Genomic DNA, 18,312 nt, shown 5'->3' on the forward strand with positions numbered 1-18,312 from the left:
AAGCTGCCCAGTCAGGGCCACATTTAAATGCAAATATTGCACTTCTGCATGTGAGGAAGCAGTTCCCCAATGTCCCACTCCTTCCTTATTTTGCGGATGGGAATGCTGAGGCCTGTGTTCGCCGGAGAACCAGGGCCCCGCCTGACAGAATTAACAATAGTCGTAGTGATTCACATTGGTTGAATGTTGAGTATTCACGCATCCCTTTGAGCAATAAACATTCCTCGAGCTTCTTCTAGGTGGCCGGCACTGTGCTGGGGCCTGGGGCCTCAACAATGAATAAGACAAAGTGGAGGTGTCAGTTAACGAACAGTCAACAGGTAAAAGTCAAGTGATTGTTCTGGGTAGGGGTTGATGGCGTGAGAAGGATACAGCAGCGCAAAGGCCCTACGGTAGGAAGGAGCCTGACGAGGAGGCAGAGGAGGTGGATGTGCCTGGGGCCCACGAGGGAGGCACATAAAGGGGCTTGGCAAGGTGGCAGGCTGAGGGCCACCAGGCCACCCAGGGCCCTGTAGGTCAGGGAACACATTACCCAGTTTATGCCTACTTTTCTGGCATAATAACGGCATTCTGCTCTCAGCAGGGAAGAAGCTTTCTGGTTTGGATGATGAACCACATGGTCAGCCCTCTGCGGGCCATGGAGAAGGGTTTTGATTTTGTTCTCTGAGAGATGGGAAGGTTGGGAGTGGAGTGTGTGCCTGAGCTACGTAGGTTTTTGCCTCCGTGGCATGTGGTCACAGAGTGAAAGTGGACTGGGGTGTGAGAGCGAGCTGGGGAGAAGGCCACTGTGTACTCTGGGAGGACACGGAGGGTGGCCCGGGTCGGGCAGAGGTGACGTGTGGAGAGAAGTGGGCAGGGTCTGTGTGGAAAGTAGACGCGCAGGCCTTCCTGATGGACCGCGTGGGGAGAGTGAGTGAGAGAGGAGGCACAGACGACCATAGGTTCTTGGCCAAACAAAGCAACAAGAACATTAACTGACATGGGAAGTGGGTGTGGGGAGCGGGCGGGACCCAACAGCCCTGCTTTGGATATGACAAGTTCAAGATGACATCAGACATCCAAGAGGAGATGCCAAGGAGGAAGTCGGGTTTATGAGTCTAGAGTTGAAGAGACATCGGAGAAGGGATGACGCTGAAGGCCAAGGACTGGGGAAGTGACTCACAGTGGCCCTCAGGAGGATGATATTCATTTAGCACCTGGGAACAGTAGCCACCCTGGCCTCTGGCCCCTTCAGACCCCATCCTGGCCATCCTGAAGGCAGAGGGATGAGTTCCACAGCCGACTGCCACCAGCATTGGCACCACAGAGCGTCAGGCAGCCGCTGAGTGGGTCAGTCCACTCTACGAGTGCAGGGCAGGAGGGGAAGAGGCGGAGCCCCATCCTGGGGCCTCCAGCTACTCGAGTCAGGGAGGACGGAGGGAGGGCAGCAGGAGAGTCCTGTGTGTTCTGCGGCGGTGAAGACAGGAAGCAGGCCTCGTGTTAAGCACAGAACACCCATCAGCTTCTTGAATCCTCACAGCAGCCCTATGAGGCCAAGGCTCTTGGGGTTCCCTGGTAACAAATAGGAAACCCAGGCTCAGAGAGGTGACTAGCCCAGCCAGGGTCCTGCAGCTGGAGATAGAGCAGCGCCAGGCCGGCAGATTCCAGCAAGGGCTCGCAGCTACAGTGTCCCCTGTTGCCTTCAGGATGAGCTCTCTGGAGCTCTGAGGGCCAGATGCTGGCATCAGGCAGGGGGGCAGAGATTGGCAGCTGGGGAGCCAGTCAGGGCTGGGGACACTCACCTCTGTCCTTTCCTTCCAGGGCTGCTGGAGAGCCGGAGGCCAGTGAGGACTACGTGAAGGTAAGAGCAGCTCAGAGCCTGTTCCACGTAGGGCAAAACCATTTTCTGAGCCTTGTTAGGAGCCGGGACCTCACTGTCCACCCCCAGGAGGAGAGGGTCCAGGGGTCGGGGCAGCACTTGGGGTCTGGTTTCACTCCCGGCATCTTCTTCCCATGCCTGCCACCATTCTCTCCTGGTCCCACACTCAGGACGCCCCAGTGCTTGTCACCAGCAGACCCCGCCACCTGCCAGCCAGCCCGTGCTCCAAGGGTGTCTGGGTGCAGAATGCAAAGACCCCCGGTAGTCTAATCCCACCCCATCTCTGAGTGTGCGCTGGTGCTGGGAGGTGGGAGCAGAAGAGATGACGCAATCCCCCGTCACAGATCATGAGCACAGCTCACATTTCCCATAAGCTTAATTCGCCCTGGGAGCTGAGAGTTTTGAAATAATGATGACAGCCACAATGATGTGCCATAACATTTCAGGCGCCTACTGTGTGCAGAGCCCTGTGCCAGCTGTGGGTGCTAGAAGGGAGACCATTTTGATCTTTTTGCGTGAATGAGGTCTTTGGCTTCTTCCCTCATCACTGGGCAGCGAAGGCCTTCCTGTGCCCACTTACGGACGGGAAAGCTGAGGCCCAGAGAAGCGCAATGACTTGCTCACGGCCACGCAGCTGCTACAGGAGGTGCTGGATTGCAATCCACGTGTTCCTGATACCAAGACCCCGGAGGGAGCCCTGGGCCTTCCACCCCTGGGAGCACCCATCCTGAGCCAGGCCCCCTGCTGAGCGCAGAACATACAGCAGAGGGTGAGGGCGCCAGGCCCTGTGTTCAAAGGGCCCCTGGTCCACGTGGGGACCAGGCAGATCCACCCAATGGTTCTGGCTTGTATTTTGTAATCCAGCAGATCCTAATGTTAGTCCCAGGTCTACCGCTTATTTGCCACGTGACTGAATGTGTGTGTGTGTGTGACACTTCTCTGAGCCTCAGTGTTCACCTATGTGAAATGGGATAACAGCAGCCCCTCCAGCCCAGGGTCACTGGGGGCTCAGTGAGTCCGTGCTCACTGAGTCCAGGGGGAGCTGGGCCTGGAGCAGAGCAGGCAGGCCTAGCTCCTGACCCCAGGGGCGTGTCATCACCTGAGATGCTGCCTGTCAAGTTCTGTATAAGTGCCTAGTAATGAGGCAGTACGGGAAGTTCTCAGATTGCTGTCCCCACCATCACCAGAAGCCTCATGTAAGAAGCCATTGGAGCTCCTGAAGTTGGGATGACTTTCAGCTCAGGAGCTGGGGAGGGGAGAGGGAGATCAAGGACGGCTTTCTAGAGGAGGAGGCTTTGAATCCAAGCCATTGCCATTGAACAGGAACATTCTCCAGCATCTTCTCCCCAAACAAAAAGCCAGAAAGAGGGGAAAGATGAGCAGAGATGGGCAGAAAAGTGGTCCAGGCAGAAGCAAGAGTGTGGGCAAGGTCAGCAGGCAAGCCGGGCAAGCCCAGGGGATGCAGCCCAGGGCGGCAGCAAGACGAGCATAAGCTGCTCCGGAACCTGCGCCCTGGCCGCTCCTCCAGAGCTTCACACCGCTGGGGGCAGAGGCCTCAGGTCGAATCAGCACCAAGGCCAGCTGCAAGAACAGGGGAAGGGGCATATTTCAGTGCCCCACAAGTCCCAGCTGCCTGGCAAGGTAGTGAGATCCCCATCGCTGATGGTAGTGAGATCCCTGTGGGGATTATTAGCCTTGTGTTTTCCCTTAGTTTATGGGGCTAAAATAGTAATCGAAAATATTATAGAAGAACCCCCCAGGAACGGGCGAGGACACGCCTGACTGGTGGTGTTGCTCTTCTGTCAGGCAGGGGCAAAGCAGGTGCACAGTCCTCAGTTCATCCTGGCTGTCGCCTGTGTTGGTGGCCAGAGTGGGTTCATGCCCGGGACCCACAAGAAAATGTAAAAGAAATGTACCTGCTCACTGAAACTGATTAAACAGTCCCCTTAAAGGATGAAGTGAAAGGAATGTTAGTTTTAGCTTCAAGCCTTAGAAGAGCGTGGGATCATCAGTTTCCAAGAGTCCATTCCTGCCCCGAGGTTCTCAGCTTCCAGAACGCCAGGGTTCTCAGACCATGAAGTGAATACTTTCATTCTAAGGCAAGAATTCTGAAGTCCCGAGACCATAAGATTCCAAGCTCCATGCTCAGAGCATCAGATGTATTTGCCGAAAACAGTCAAATACACCTGAGGCCCAGAGGGGTGGGCCTGAGGTCACCTGTCTGGGGTCACACAGCCTGTCAGAATTTGAACCCCAGGCCTGACTGCTGCAGAGCAGTCGGCTGCAGAGCAGAGCAGTGACCCCCCTTGCATGGAGCGCATGGTTCTAGGGCAGAAAGTCCAGATTCTGACTAAGCTTGGACGTAATCACATACCTTAATTGAGCACTTACTTTATGCCTGGCGAGTTACATGCATCAGCTCAACCAGAGCTCACAAGAGTTATGTGCGGTCTGCACAGGTATGTTTTGTAGCTGAATGCGTCTGGGCTCCTAGAGAAGGGGCAGGGCAGGTGGAGGTGGGCACACGCTTCCCTGAAGCCAGGTTGGTGCCATTGAGCTGTCCTGGCTCACAGCACCCCCAGAGGTTGTCAGTCAAACCTCCCGCAATTCTCTGCAGAGTCCCCGATTCCAACTCAGAGATGAGAAATCCTGGGCTCTGGGAGATTTTCTGAGGCCACAAAGGATTTGGTCAAACGCACAGTGATTTTTCCAGTGTTAGATAGGATTTAATTCAAAGTCTCTGCCCGCTGCGGGTCAGTGAGGGGTGCAGCTAGTGGGGGAGGAGGGACTACCCTCTCTGGCCTAGGGGTCCCTACCCCATCCCGCTGTCCCTCGTGATGGCCCCCTTGGCAGGTCCTCTGCTTCGCATCCCTCTACTCCCGGCAGCCCGGACGCGCGGGCTGGGGCGCAGAGTGGCTGCGGGGTGGGGGGCGAGGGGTGGGCGGAGGGAGGAACAATGGCCCCCTCCCCTCCCCTGGCCGGCTGGAGGGTGGGGTCTCCCCGCCCCGCCTCCCTGCTCCTCCCCCGACAAGACGATGAGGTAATCGCGCCGCCGAGAGGCACGCTCAGCCGGTGCCCAGCCCGGTCGGTCCAGCGCCCCTGCCCCGCCGGCCGCCGCCCCCTGCACGGTCCCGGTCCCTGCTACCCGGCCCCACCATGACCGAGCGCTGCAGCCTGTGGAGTGCCCTGTCGGCTGCTGCTTGCTGCTTCTACCGTGGCTCCTTCGTGCAGGTGCAGGTGAGGGGGCGGCTTGGCCCCTGCCAGGCGCTCAGGGCTGGGACTCTTGGCCGCTCTGTCCCGGCCCCGGAGCCGAAGTCCCGTGGCACCGCTCAGGGTTGTGCCCGGCAGGGGCTGCGGGCTGAGGGAGGCGGGGTCGCCCCAACTTCACCTCTGGGAGTCTGACCCTTGGGGTGAGGGTCCACCTGCCACTCCTGGCACTCAGGGCTGCGGGGGCTACCATCCTGGCCCTGCCTTCCCCGCAGGAGGGAGCTGAGCTGAGGCTTTGGGTATCGGGAAATGGGGTCCTGCTGACCCTCCGGACAGCACTCGGGTCCCGGCGGCTGACCTGGGCAGCCCGGCTCCCCATTGTATCGGGGCGCTGGGCTGGGATCAGAAGATGCCGTGAGGGGCAAGAAGCTGAGAGGTTGCTGCGGGTGCCCAGGGCTGGGGCCAGAGCGCCTGCCACTCTGGGTGGGCTGGGGCATGCTCCGGGAGCAGGTCTCTCAGCTCAACTGGCCAGGCAGTGCCGGGCGACCCTGTGGCGGTGAAAGGGTTAAACGGAAGGAGGTGGAGGGGAGGACCCGGACCCCGCCTCTCTGCGGAGCATCATCTGTGCCTGGCTTTGCTTGGGGTTGTGAGACTAGAGGAACTGCAAGGGCCTCGCTGGCTGGTGGGAAGGGGGTTAGGACCCTGACCGTGGGTCTGTGTGCTTTTGCCTCTGGTGTCTCTGGGGGACGCCAGGCGCATCACCTCTGCGCTCCGCTAGACTCACACACGCTCTGAGCCCGCCTGAATGACGGCCGCGGATGAGCGCAGCATCCCTGCACCAGCCAATCAGGCGCACGCAGACCGGGAGGCGGTGAGATCATCTCTGGCCAATAGCAGTGCTCCGAGCGCACGGATGCTGCATTCGCGCCCCAGCCCTCCTCCTCCTGGGAGTTGAGGACCCCTGGGTCGAGGGTGAGGAGGAGGGCGAGGAGGAAGGCCCAGGGACCCCAGGGTTCCCCACCTTCTGGGGTGTGGGAGGACCTAGTTGGTCACCCCAGATTCTCCCAGACATGGATTATGGCTGGAAAAGTGGAGCCCAGTCTCCCACCCCCACTTACAGATGGGGCTACCCAGAGAGGGACAGTGATGAACTCAAGGTCACACTGTAGCAGGCAGAGTCTTGGGCCAGGCTCTTTACTACACAGCCCCCTCCCCTGCTTTGCCCCATGTTCCTCTTGCTGCAGCTGTGGTACTGGGGCAAATTCTCAGTTGCATGCTCTTTGTGGAGGACAAGGACCCCAGAAGGCCTGAGCCCTCCTCCCTCCTCAGGGTGTGGTGTGGTGTGGTGTGGTGTGAGGAGGCGGCTGGGGGCCCTGAAGAACAGACAACCCCGTGGAGAAGTGCAGGTTTTGAGAGAGCTGGTCTTCCCCGCCCGTCCCACTTACCACTTTCTACCCTGGGCAAAGCACGTGCAGAATCTCCATTTCCACCCCCACCTCCCTGAGCACCTGCCTGTGCACATCACCCACCTCACCAACTGTCCCCAGAGCCTTGCAGCCTCCTCAAAGCCAAAATGTTCACGGGTCCCTCACCGACTGCTCCTGCCCCCGCCTTGCCCACCTCAGAGAGTACCCCACTGTCCACACAGAACCTCTGCCTGGGGTCCCCTCTGACCCCTCTGCCCTTTTCCACCACACCTGATCCATGGCTCCCTAATAAATGCCCTTTCCCCAGTCCCTTGCCCAGGCCCCACCCTGACCTGCCCCGACTCCTCAAACACCTTCTGTGGCCTCTGGACAAAGCCCAGCTCCCAGGCCAGCCTCACGTCCCTGCCACATCTGCCCCCACCACTCTGCCCCCAGGGCCTTGGCTCTGCCCCCAGGGCCTTGACTTTGCCTCCCTCTTCCCAGAAGCTGCTCCCTGCCCAGTCTGCCCACTTGCCTGTCCCCACCCTGATGCTTTTACTTGGCTCATCCAGTCCTTCAGCCCTCAATGGAAACATCGCCCCTTTGGGGACTCCCCTCTGACTAGACGAGGAGGGACACCGTCATCTGCTCCAGTGCTCTGTGCACCTCTGAACGTTCAGAAAACCTAGAACCGCTTCTCAGTGTCTACATGGCCCTCCCAGGGCCAAGGCTGCCTGTCCTGACGGCCTTGGGACCTCAGCCCCTGGCACATGGACCTGTCCCAGAGTGGGAGCTTAATCCTTGTTGGAACAGTGGACTCAGAGATTCTATACATCTCTGAAGCTGGAAATCAGGGTGTCTAGGGAGCAGTGTAGATTAAGGTAAACTGAGGTAGTACGGGAGCAGAGGGGTGGAAAGTGGAGCTGCAGAGTCAGGCTCAGAGACCTGAGGAAGGTATGAGAAGTCAGGGAGGGGACCGAAGGACCCTTAAACCCTGGTGAGTAGGGGGTCCTAGGAGAGATGGTCCCCAGGGCTGAAGCCAAGCGCTTGACTGCTGCCCTCAGCTGACCTGCCATCTGGCCAGTTCTGGGCTGGATCTGTCTGTCCTGGAGCAGTCATCTTTGGGGCCTGGAGTTGGGGGAAGGGCGAGGAAGCAATGTCACATGTCCTCACAGTGACGAGGACATCTGTGGGCTAGTCACAGTACTCAGGAGGACTGTCTCCTTTCATCCTTGCAACTCAGTGAGGCAGGTTTTTATCATCATACCCATTTAACGGAGGAAAAAATGAGGCCCAGAGAACTCACACGCACAGCCAGGATCGGGCTGGGCTCCGCAGGGGGGTGCACCTGACAGCAGGGGCTCCTCTCTGATTTCCCTCAGACCCCCACCCCCAGGCCACAGCGACCAGGGAACCAGGAATGTCCCCCTTTGGGCAGATGAAGGGGGGAGTCCTGGACATTGTTTCCAGTGACTGACCTTGGGCTTCCCTGCTGGGCTGTGGTTTCCCCATCGGGCAAGGATTGCTTGAGATAGCAAGGAGGAAGGAGCCTTGGGGATCCTAAGGGACACCACAGATGGCTGGGGGTGGGGGTGGGGGGCTCCGCTTGCCTGCTTACAGCTGCCTCGTTTGCCATTCTGCCATGCAATTCACCGTTCCAGAACGGTTCCGTGTCCGCTTTCATCCATGCCTTTGCCAGGGTGTCTGCAGCCTACCTCCCAGATTTACCCATAGAACCGCTCCCTCCCCCAACTTCAAGATCAGTCCTTGGTGCACAACGAGTGTTCTGTTACTGTCATTTCATCCAGGAAGCCTTCCTGGACCACTCCGCCTCGCCTAGACTTCATCTTCATTCCGAAAGCCAGCTGGCTCTTTGTCGCTGTCCAGCACTGTGGTGCTGACCGCAGCCTACTCAAATGCTCGTGTGGCTTTTTCTCCCCTCTTAGACTAGGAGCTTCCATGAGGACAGGGCCTGGTCTATTTATTGCCTCACTTACTTACACCTGGCACATAGTACGGGGCCTGCAAAAACAGCAGGCATGCCCTGGCTGGTGTAGCTCAGTGGATTGAGCACTGGACTATGAACCAAAGGGTTGCCAGTTCAGTTCCCAGTCAGGGCACATGCCTGGGTTGCAGGCTAGGTCCCCAGTTGGGGGCACTCAAGAGGCAACCACACATTGATGTTTCTCTCCCCTTCTTTCTCCCTCCCTTCCTCTCTCTAAAAATAAATAAATAAAATCTTTAAAAAAAAAACAGCAGGCACAGTCTGGTGGAATTAATTGAGATTTCTTTACTTCTGCCAGGATAGGGACTTCTGTGTGAGGACTTGCGGGCACCCGGACCTAAGCCGTCCCAGGGTCCCGGGATGGAAGGAGTTCAGCTGGTATAGGATCAGGAGGGAAGGAGAAATGGGGCTCTGGATTGGATGCTAATTCTTGCTGTTTCCCACCCAGTTTTCCAAGGAGAAGTATATCTTGGATTCATCGCCTGAGAAACTGCACAAGGAGTTGGAGGAAGAACTCAAACTCAGCAGCACAGATCTCCGCAGCCACGCCTGGTACCATGGTCGCATCCCCCGTGAGGTGAGTGGCACCTGAGCTGGGGCCTCGGCTCTCCCAGGCCTGGTGCTACCCTGCCTGACCGTGCTCTCCCAGGCTGACCCTGCACTGCCTGACCATTCATCCCGCAGGTCTCGGAGACCCTGGTGCAGCGCAACGGCGACTTCCTCATCCGGGACTCGCTCACTAGCCTGGGGGACTACGTGCTCACGTGCCGTTGGCGCAACCAGGCCTTGCACTTCAAGATCAACAAGGTGGTGGTGAAGGCGGGCGAGAGCTACACCCACATCCAGTACCTGTTCGAGCAGGAGAGCTTCGACCACGTGCCCGCCCTGGTGCGGTACCACGTGGGCAGCCGAAAGGCCGTGTCGGAGCAGAGTGGCGCCATCATCTACTGCCCCGTAAACCGCACCTTCCCGCTGCGCTACCTGGAGGCCTGCTACGGCCTGGGCCAGGGCAGCGGCAAGGCTGCCAGCCCCGCCAGCCCCTCGGGCCCCAAGGGCAGCCACATGAAGCGGCGCAGCGTCACCATGACCGATGGGCTCACGGCCGACAAGGTCACCCGCAGCGATGGCTGCCCCACCAGGTAAGCAGGGACCCCAGTTCTGCTTCAGTCTCCCCATTTGTCAAGTGGGGGCATCGGTAATGAGAGTGCTGGTGAGAAAGGGGAGGCCCAGTCCAGTGAACGAGGGTGAAACAATGGCCTGGGCACCTGGGTGTGCAGGGCGCGGGAGGAAGGTCGGGTGCTACTGTGAGGCCACGCAGGGTTTGCAGGCACTCGGCCCCGGGTGGAAGCCCAGCTGTGCTACGGCTAGCTGTGCGTCCTTGGCCCTGCCACTGCTCTTCTGGCCCCCACCCCGTGCTCCTTCCTGTAAAGGGCCCTCACTCAGATGCCCCCTCTGGCCCAGGGGAGCTCTGGATATGGCCCTGTCCTGAGCAGGGGCCTGGTCCCTGCTGCCAGTGCTACCCTTCCCCACCTCGCCTCACCAAGGCAGGCAGTAGAGTGGAGGGTTTCACTGTGTGTGAACCACCACATGGGGAGTGGAATGTTCTCGGTGAAATTTGGATGAGATGCAGTTGCCTCTGGGGCTGCGTGAGACCAGGCCCTGACCCCAGAAAAAGCCCCAGAAGCTAGTCATTCCCAAACCCCCCCGCCACACCTAGCCCTGTGCCCAGTGCTCTCCCAGGCCCCCCTGGGTGCTGGCTCCTATCCATACTCCCCCTTCAGAGATGAGGAAATAGGCCTAGAAAGGAGAAACCACATGCTAGAGAGTGGTAAGACCAAGATACAAACCCAGACCTGTGAATCCAAAGTCTGTGCCCCTAATTTCTATGGCTTCCCTGGCTGTTTGCGAAGAGACCAGCTGTTCTGTGCCGCTAACATTTGGGTAGGTCTCATCTCCTTGGGCCTGGGCTGCATGCTGCCAGCCAAAGAACTGATGGCTGGATACCCTGCGGACAGCAGCCACTTGGCCTGTGGTTTGGAACCAGCGACGGTAATGGTGCCAGGATCCACAGGCCACGCGTGCCCAGGCATCCAAGCACAGTGTGGGAGCGGTGAGGGGGGGCCAGATTGGCAGGCCTGACTCCCTGGGCTTCTCTCCCTGCCTGCTAGCCTCCCTCCCAGACAGTTCTCCACGCTGGGGGCAAGGTTCCCAGGACAGAGCACAGCTGTGCAGGTCGTGGACTGCGTGAGCCCTTCCTCCTCTGGGCTTTAGTTTTTGTACCTGTTCATTGGGAGGCAGGACTTGGTAACCTCTAAGCCTTTTCTGCCTCTGAAGTTCAGCGGTTCTAGGATGGAAATAGAGGTGGGTGTCCTCAGGCTGGCTGAGGACCCGAACCTCTGAACTCTCTGCTCATGAAGTTGTCTGCTCCGCAGCACGTCACTGCCCCACCCCCGGGAATCCATCCGCAACTGTGCCCTCAGCATGGACCAGATCCCAGACCTGCACTCGCCCATGTCCCCCATCTCCGAGAGCCCCAGCTCCCCTGCCTACAGTACCGGTATGGCCCGCGGAGGGGCTAGGGCAGGTGGGGGGGCTGGGGGGGCAGTGGCCTGGTGTGTGCGCGTGCTCTGGATGAGTTCTAGTACCGTGCATACTTAAGTGTGTTTCCACCTCTTTTCCGAGAGCAAGGCCCTGCACGAATTCACACTGAAAACCTGCTGGCGGGACTCTCGATGTTGACATGCAGACAGACCCACGGCTCGCTCATTACCCCAATTTAGTCAGTCCCTATTGGGTACTGTGCGTAAAGTAGTTTCCAGTGCCTTCCAGTAGTTTCCAGAACGCAGTGAGTCTGCTGGAGGCTCACTGTGTTACTGCACCCGGGCTGTGCCGCGCACAGCCCCCACTGGTCACGCTCCCACTGTGTGGGGGGTGAGTGTAGGGCGCTCTGCTGGGCCCTGCGTTGCCTGCGACTGAATGAAGCCCCGATTCCAAATGGTGGGCTCAGACCAAGCTAGCCATGCTGTGCTTTTTGCATTTTGTTCTAAAATAAATGAGCAGACTTTATGTTTTAGAGCAATCTTAGGTTCACAGAGAAATGGAGCAGAGGGTACAGACGCTGTGCGCTTTTTTTTTTAATACAAAGAAAATTTCTGTTGTAGAAACAGGCCACTAGCTCACTTCTAAAAGAAAAAGAAAGAAAGAGTGTTCCCAACAGGCCATCTTGCATATTGCCCATGCGATGGGCAAAGGGTGCAGACAGAGGAGCAGCCTGGGAGGAGGCTTTGCTGGGAATGTTGCTGTCTATGCAGCTCGTCACAAACCCTCCCCCAAACACAGCCATCAGCTTGGTGGTAGCTGCACACTACCTTCAAAATGACACCCCTGAGCGGAAAAGTTAAAATCCCTTTCCAGAAGCGATCGGTCGGACAATTTCTAGATAATGAGGCATACTCCTGTACTTAGGAGCCAGGTTTTGAATGGCAGCTCTCCCGCCTGCTGGCGCGTGGCCTTGGGTAGGTCAGTTCGCTTCTGAGCCTCAGTTTCCTTGTCTGTAGAATGAGGGTCATAAAAGTACTTACTTCAGAGGATGTTGAGAAGGTTAAATGAACTAATGTGCGAAGAAGGGTCTCACAGGCAGTGAGAGCTCAAATCAACAAGGCCTCTGATTTTGGATGATGCTTTCACTGCTGTTGACCAGTGTATCTCCAGCATGTTGCCAGCTCCTGGCATGTGTGAACTCACTAAATCATCGTCACTAATTCATTGAGAAATAATTCCATGTGGCACAATGAGCTCCAGCAAGTGCTTAGCTTCCCTGCATCGCTGGAAGCTCCTGCAGGTAGTTCCATGGCTACAGCAGCTTAGGGCGGGAGTGTGCTAACTCCTGGGGGCCAGCAGTGTCGGCCTATCGCTACTCAGTTTGCTAGAGCCTGCTGGGGCTGGCCTGGGTGCGGGGAAGCAGGGGCGTCATTTCTAGGGTGGATGGAGCCTGTCCTTTGGGAAGGGGGTGGGGGAACCTCACTGGAGGGGGGGGGAAGCCATGATAACTAGTCCTCTCCCTCTGTCTCCCTGCAGTGACCCGTGTTCATGCCGCCCCTGCAGCCACCTCAGCCACAGCGCTGCCTGCCTCCCCTGTCATGCGCCGCTCCAGTGAACCTCAGCTGTGTCCTGGAAGTACCCCAAAGGCCCCTGGGGAGTTGGACAAGGGCCCTTATGCCAGCCCCTCCCACACCCTCTGCAAGGCCTCCCCATCACCATCCCTCAGCAGCTACAGCGACCCGGACTCTGGCCATTACTGCCAGCTCCAGCCTCCTGTTCGTGGCACCCGTGAGTGGGCAGCAGCTGAGGCCTCCAGCCGGCAGGCCAAGAGCTGTGGGGAGAAGCTAAAGGAACTGTCGGAAAACGGGGCTCCCGATGGGGACTGGGGCAGGGCCTTCACAGCCCCCATTGTAGAAGCCACCTCTTCCTTCAACCTGGCCACCTTCCAGTCACTACTCATCCCCAAGGATAACCGGCCACTGGAGGTGGGCCTCCTGCGCAAGGTCAAGGAGCTGCTGGCAGAGGTGGACGCCCGGACGCTGGCTCGGCATGTCACCAAGGTTGACTGCCTGGTAGGTGCTGGGTGCACACGGGGACGGGGCAGCACTCCTGTGCCCTGGCTTTAGGACCAGGATCAGGGTGGTGAGGAGCTGGCCCCTAAATTCCCCAAATATAGTCAGTGGGCCTGGATTCTGGCTTCATGGCCGTCCCTTACTTGCTGTGTGCCTCTGGACTGGTCACTTTATCTCTCTGGGCCTCCATTTTCTCCTTTTAAAAAAAGCAAGCAAGCAAACAAACAAACAAAAAAACACCCACAAGACATTCTTGCATCCTCCAGATACCAGTTTGGCACTGGACATGGGCAGTCCCAAAACCCAGTGCTGCCTGACTTTTGGGGGCACTTTTTGAGTCTGGCGAAAGTCTGGCTGGTCCAGGGAATGGGTGAGACCCAACTCCCCGCCCCCACACCCCCTGGTGGACAAAGCAAGCAAAACTCATTACCTGGGCTCATACCTTATAGAAGCCCAGGGTGTTTGCTTTGAATGAATCTTTGCCCGTCTCTGGACCCCAACTCTCTCTGCACCTCAGTTCCTCCCTCTGAAGTTTGGAGGGCACTGATTACTTGGTCGCATCGGTCTCCAAGCTCTGGAAGCAAGAAGAGAGAGTGCAGAGATGTGGCTCCATGGAGAGCCCTAAGGGGTGAAGGGCGCAGGCCTGGCTTGTAGACCCAGTGAGTGACATTGGACAAGCCCTTTCACTCCTTGGGACTCAGGTTTACCTTCTGGAATAAGGCAGTCCTGGTCCTTAACCTTAACTGAGTATTTAACACGTCAGACACCTCTGGGCATTTTCCCACTGACCCCCCATTTCACAGGTGAGGAAAATGAGGCTCATTTGCTCCATGTCAGAGAGTTAGCAATACAGCTGGAATTCAAATCTGGCCTCCCAGCCAGGCTGCCCTCCTAGATAAAGCTTTCTGACTCCCAGATGGCTTGGGCCAGTCAAGACAGGAAATTAATCAGCCCTCTGGGCGTCCTTGCAGGTTGCTAGGATACTGGGCGTTACCAAGGAGATGCAGACCCTAATGGGAGTCCGCTGGGGCATGGAGCTGCTCACCCTCCCCCATGGCCGGCAGCTACGACTAGACCTGCTGGAAAGGTAAGGAACACCCCAATCTGCCGCCACCCCCCCACCTCCTCGCGCCCTCTGTCCTTTTGCTTTGGTCAGTTGGCCAATCACAGTCTCTCACCTGGCTCCCAGGAGTTCTGGCCACTCCTCCTATCCCATTGACCAATCGCAACTTGTTGTTATGGGGTGGGGGGGCAATTCTGGTTTCCCAAAGACTGAGTCCTTTAGGGACGCACCTTTGCATCCTCTTGACCAATCACAGTCCATGAATCCTAGCCCCGCCCATCAGCTTTCTCACCCTGGTAGCGCCCACTAATCTCATTGACCCTCTACAACCTCCCAGTTTGGTCTCTGCTCTCCACCCACTCGGTGCCCAACCACAGGCAGAGGCAGGAGCCCTCCCTGCCACCCTGGGTCCTGGGTCCACCCCCCCCCCCCCCCCCCCCCCCCCGGGCTCACCTGGCCTCTCCGGCAGGTTCCACACCATGTCCATCATGCTGGCTGTGGACATCCTGGGCTGCACCGGCTCTGCTGAGGAGCGGGCAGCTCTTCTGCACAAGACCATCCAGCTGGCGGCTGAGCTTCGGGGGACCATGGGCAATATGTTCAGCTTCGCTGCGGTCATGGGCGCCCTGGATATGGCCCAGGTACGGAGGGGCCCACGCAGAGTGGGTTCAGGTAGACTGTTAAAGGGCCCCGGGATGTGGAAGAGGTGAGTTCTCTAGGGGCTGATCTAAGACCAGGTCTTCCCGCTCCTCTGTGCCTCAGTTTCCCCACTGTAAAGTGGGTGAGGTGCATTATAGGAGTATAAAGAATAAATACAATACACTGAGTGAGCACTTACTGTGTACTGGGTGCTAGCGCTACACTAAGTACTTTACAAGCACCGACTCCTCCAAGCATCTCATGAGGTGAATGTCTTTATTGTCCCCATTTTGCTGATGGGGAAATTGAGGCAGAGCAGTAATTGCCTAAGGTCACGCAGTCAGAGGCTGAAAAAGTTGGGATTTGAATCAGGTCTGTCTGATTTCAGAGCCCAAGCCTCATCACAACACACTTCCTCTCCTGTGCCTAGTGAACGGTAACCCAGGGTCCTAAAGGCAGTGGTTCAGCTCCCAGCTCTGCCGTCCGTGTGTGGGATGGCCTTGGGCAAGTCGGTCCCTTCTCTGAGCCTTGGTTCCCTGTCTGTACAATGGGTTGCTGCGAGAGCTTCGTGAGGATGGGTGGAAGGACGTCAGTGAGCACTGCCCCAATACCCAATACCAGATACCAGAGCGGTGACCATAGGGTTATGATCCTACCTCTGGGTGTCCACTCAGCAGGGGGCCTGTGGCCCCTGGCAGGCCCCTTCCCTGGCTGGTCACTCACAGCTGGTCTCCCCAGATTGCCCGGCTGGAGCAGACGTGGATGACCCTGCGGCAGCGACACACGGAAGGTGCCATCCTCTATGAGAAGAAGCTCAAGCCGTTTCTCAAGAGCCTCAATGAGGGCAAAGGTACCTCCCCGTGTTGCTTTGTGACCTCGCGCAGGTTTCCGCCCTCTCTGGGCCGGCAGGACTTTACCCCTGTGGACGATAGTGAGAGCCCGACTGAGGTCTGTGCAAGTGCTTCCTGCACCCACTCTGCACCTGGCAACCGTGGGAGCCACATTCAGCTCCTGGGGCGGTGGATTTAGTTGAAGGAATCTAAAAGGAGAGGTCTGTCCAGGAGTTAGAAGCCCTGGGGACTTTCTGGGACCTCAGGCAGGCTGCACCTGGCCCCTCCTGCATCTCAGTTTCCGGGAGCACTGTGGGCAGTGGAACCCTCCGGGTTAAGGGTCTGCTGTCTCCCTCCCTGCAGAAGGCCCGCCGCTGAGCAACACCACATTCCCTCACGTACTGCCGCTTATCACTCTGCTGGAGTGTGACTCAGCCCCCGCAGAGGGCCCCGAGCCCTGGGGCAGCACGGAGCACGGCGTGGAGGTGGTGCTGGCCCACCTGGAGGCTGCCCGCACGGTGGCACACCACGGAGGCCTGTACCACACCAACGCCGAGGTCAAGCTGCAGGGTGAGTCACGGGCCCTTCAAACCTGGGCCTCCCTCTACTCGCTTGCTCCCCCCTTCCCTCCAAACGCCCATTCCCATTTCTCCACCCCTCTTTCCTGCTCTGTCTCCCTGATTCATTTTGCTCATCCCTTTTCTTCCTCACTCACCAGTTCAACAAGCAGTTGTTAGTGGCAGGCACCAGGTGGACACACCTGATACAGGGAGCATCAGAGCCGTGTGTTTTAGCTTCTCTGAGCCTCAGTTTTCTCATCTGTGACGTGGGCGTCCTCACAGGCCAACTTCACAAGGTGGTTTGCAAAGCGCTCGGCCTGGCGTCCTGGGGCTGACACAGACCTGACCTGCCCTGCCCTCCAGGGGCTCTCAGTCTAGTTGAAAGGTAGAGCTTTCCCGTGCAAGCAGAGAGAAAGTGGCTTCAGAGAAGCCATCTTTTACTGCTTTAGGCATTATTTAAGTCATGAAAGTTCAGTGTAGACAAATTGGAAATGAAAGCTGAGCAAAAACAAAGTAAAAAAAAAAAAAAAAATCACCCAGCCCTGGCTGGTTGGCTTAGTGGATTGAGCGCCAGCCTGCGAACCAAAGGGTCACTGGTTCGATTCCCAGTCAGGGCACATACCTGGGTTGCAGGCCAGGTCCCCGGTTGGGGACATGTGAGAGGCAACCACACACACTGATGTTTCTCTCCCTCTCTTTCTCCCTCCCTTCCCCTCTCCCTAAAAATAAATAAATACAATCTTTAAAAAATAAAAATTAAAAAAATCACCCACAGTTACCTACAGGTAAATGCTGTGAGTATTCTGGTGTATATCTTTGCTGACTTTTTTCTTCTTCAGAAAGAAAAAAACTTTTTTTTTTTTTTTTGCATTCACTTACAAAATGTATATGTTTCTTAGGGAAGATCTTGGAACTTACAGAAAAATACGACAAAAAAGAAAAAAATTACCCAAGTCGTCCCTCCAATTAACATTAATATTTTATCTTCTAGTCATTTTTAAATTAGATGTGGCAAATAGCAGGGCAAAGACTGGGAACTAAAGTGTGTGGCCATGTTTATCAATAAACCTTGTTGAATCTCTGGCAGAGCTGGGGGAAGGTGTCCCTGAGTGCGGCCCAGAGGGATGTGGTGGCTCTGGTGAGAGCCCTAGCCTCCCCAGCTGGATGGTGATCCCCTAACCCCTGTGCCCCTCCCTGCAGGGTTCCAGGCCCAGCCCGAGCTCCTGGAGGTGTTCAGCACTGAGTTCCAGATGCGCCTCCTCTGGGGCAGCCAGGGCGCCAGCAGCAACCAGGCCCGGCGCTATGAGAAGTTCGACAAGGTTCTCACCGCCCTGTCCCACAAACTGGAGCCTGCCATTCGCTCCAGCGAGCTGTGACCCCCATGGACCCTTCCCCTCTGCAGCTGCAGGCAGCATCGGGGACAGAAGGGCACAGACCTTTCCCCAGAGCACCCCAGGGACACTGTGATCAGCCCAAGAATGTTCTGGGCTCAATGCCAGGATCTCCCTTGCGCCTCCAGGGTTCTGCATGGACTCTGGGCTCCATCCCACCAGCTACATGCTCACCAAGCCTCCCTTCAGGAAGAACCGGAACCCCTGGTCCTCCCTCCAGCTTCTGCTCCCCCCTTCCTGCTGAGGTGCCCTGTGTTTGAGCCGTGGGAGGCTCCTCACGCCTCCTCACTTTCTCCAGGCATCTGCTCCCCACCAACACCAAGGCCTCCATCTGGCTGTAAATAAGTCTTTCTGTTCTGTAAATAGATGTACAGAAGCTATGGTCTTTCTTTCATATAATAAACTTTTATGAATCTTTCTTCTCTGTCTCAGTGGGCCCTGAGGTGGAAGAAGACATCTTTTCTTAGGTGAAAGGGGAAAGAATTCATTCAACAGATACCCATATTTGGCCATGTATAATGTGCTCCCATGGATAATGTGCACCCATGTTTTCATGCGCATTATACACGGGATTATTGTTCCCATGTATAATGCACATCCTTATTTTTCCCTCAAAAATTTGGGCAAGTCCTGGCTGGTATGGCTCAGTGGATTGAGTGCCGGCCTGTGAACCAAACAGTTGCTGGTTCAGTTCCCAGTTCAGGGCACATGCCTGGGTTGCAGGCCAGGTCTCGAGTTGG

The 18,312-nt window shown here is 57.1% G+C and overlaps 1 protein-coding gene across 9 annotated transcripts in view; it reads left to right on the forward strand.

The window, feature by feature from the left end:
• Positions 1–17,990, forward strand: part of SH2D3C (SH2 domain containing 3C) — a 35,697-nt gene extending 17,707 nt beyond the window's left edge. For 6 of the 9 annotated variants that reach the window (XM_045197076.3, XM_045197077.3, XM_024562168.3 and 3 more), the window contains 10 exons: positions 1,801–1,840; positions 8,925–9,053; positions 9,161–9,615; positions 10,909–11,033; positions 12,554–13,089; positions 14,061–14,176; positions 14,622–14,793; positions 15,530–15,641; positions 15,985–16,191; positions 17,382–17,990. In XM_045197076.3, coding sequence (XP_045053011.1) covers positions 1,801–1,840; positions 8,925–9,053; positions 9,161–9,615; positions 10,909–11,033; positions 12,554–13,089; positions 14,061–14,176; positions 14,622–14,793; positions 15,530–15,641; positions 15,985–16,191; positions 17,382–17,557 — 2,068 coding nt within the window. In that variant the 3' untranslated portion in view covers positions 17,558–17,990. Of the gene's footprint in view, positions 1–1,800; positions 1,841–4,856; positions 5,096–5,453; positions 6,038–8,924; positions 9,054–9,160; positions 9,616–10,908; positions 11,034–12,553; positions 13,090–14,060; positions 14,177–14,621; positions 14,794–15,529; positions 15,642–15,984; positions 16,192–17,381 lie in introns of those variants that run through there. The other 3 variants (XM_045197075.2, XM_045197081.3, XM_045197082.3) reach the window with 3 other exon arrangements.
• The last annotated feature ends 322 nt before the right edge of the window (positions 17,991–18,312 follow it).

The sequence above is a fragment of the Desmodus rotundus genome, chromosome 1 (assembly GCF_022682495.2).
Source record: "Desmodus rotundus isolate HL8 chromosome 1, HLdesRot8A.1, whole genome shotgun sequence".
In the NCBI taxonomy this organism is placed as follows: Eukaryota; Metazoa; Chordata; class Mammalia; order Chiroptera; family Phyllostomidae; genus Desmodus; species Desmodus rotundus.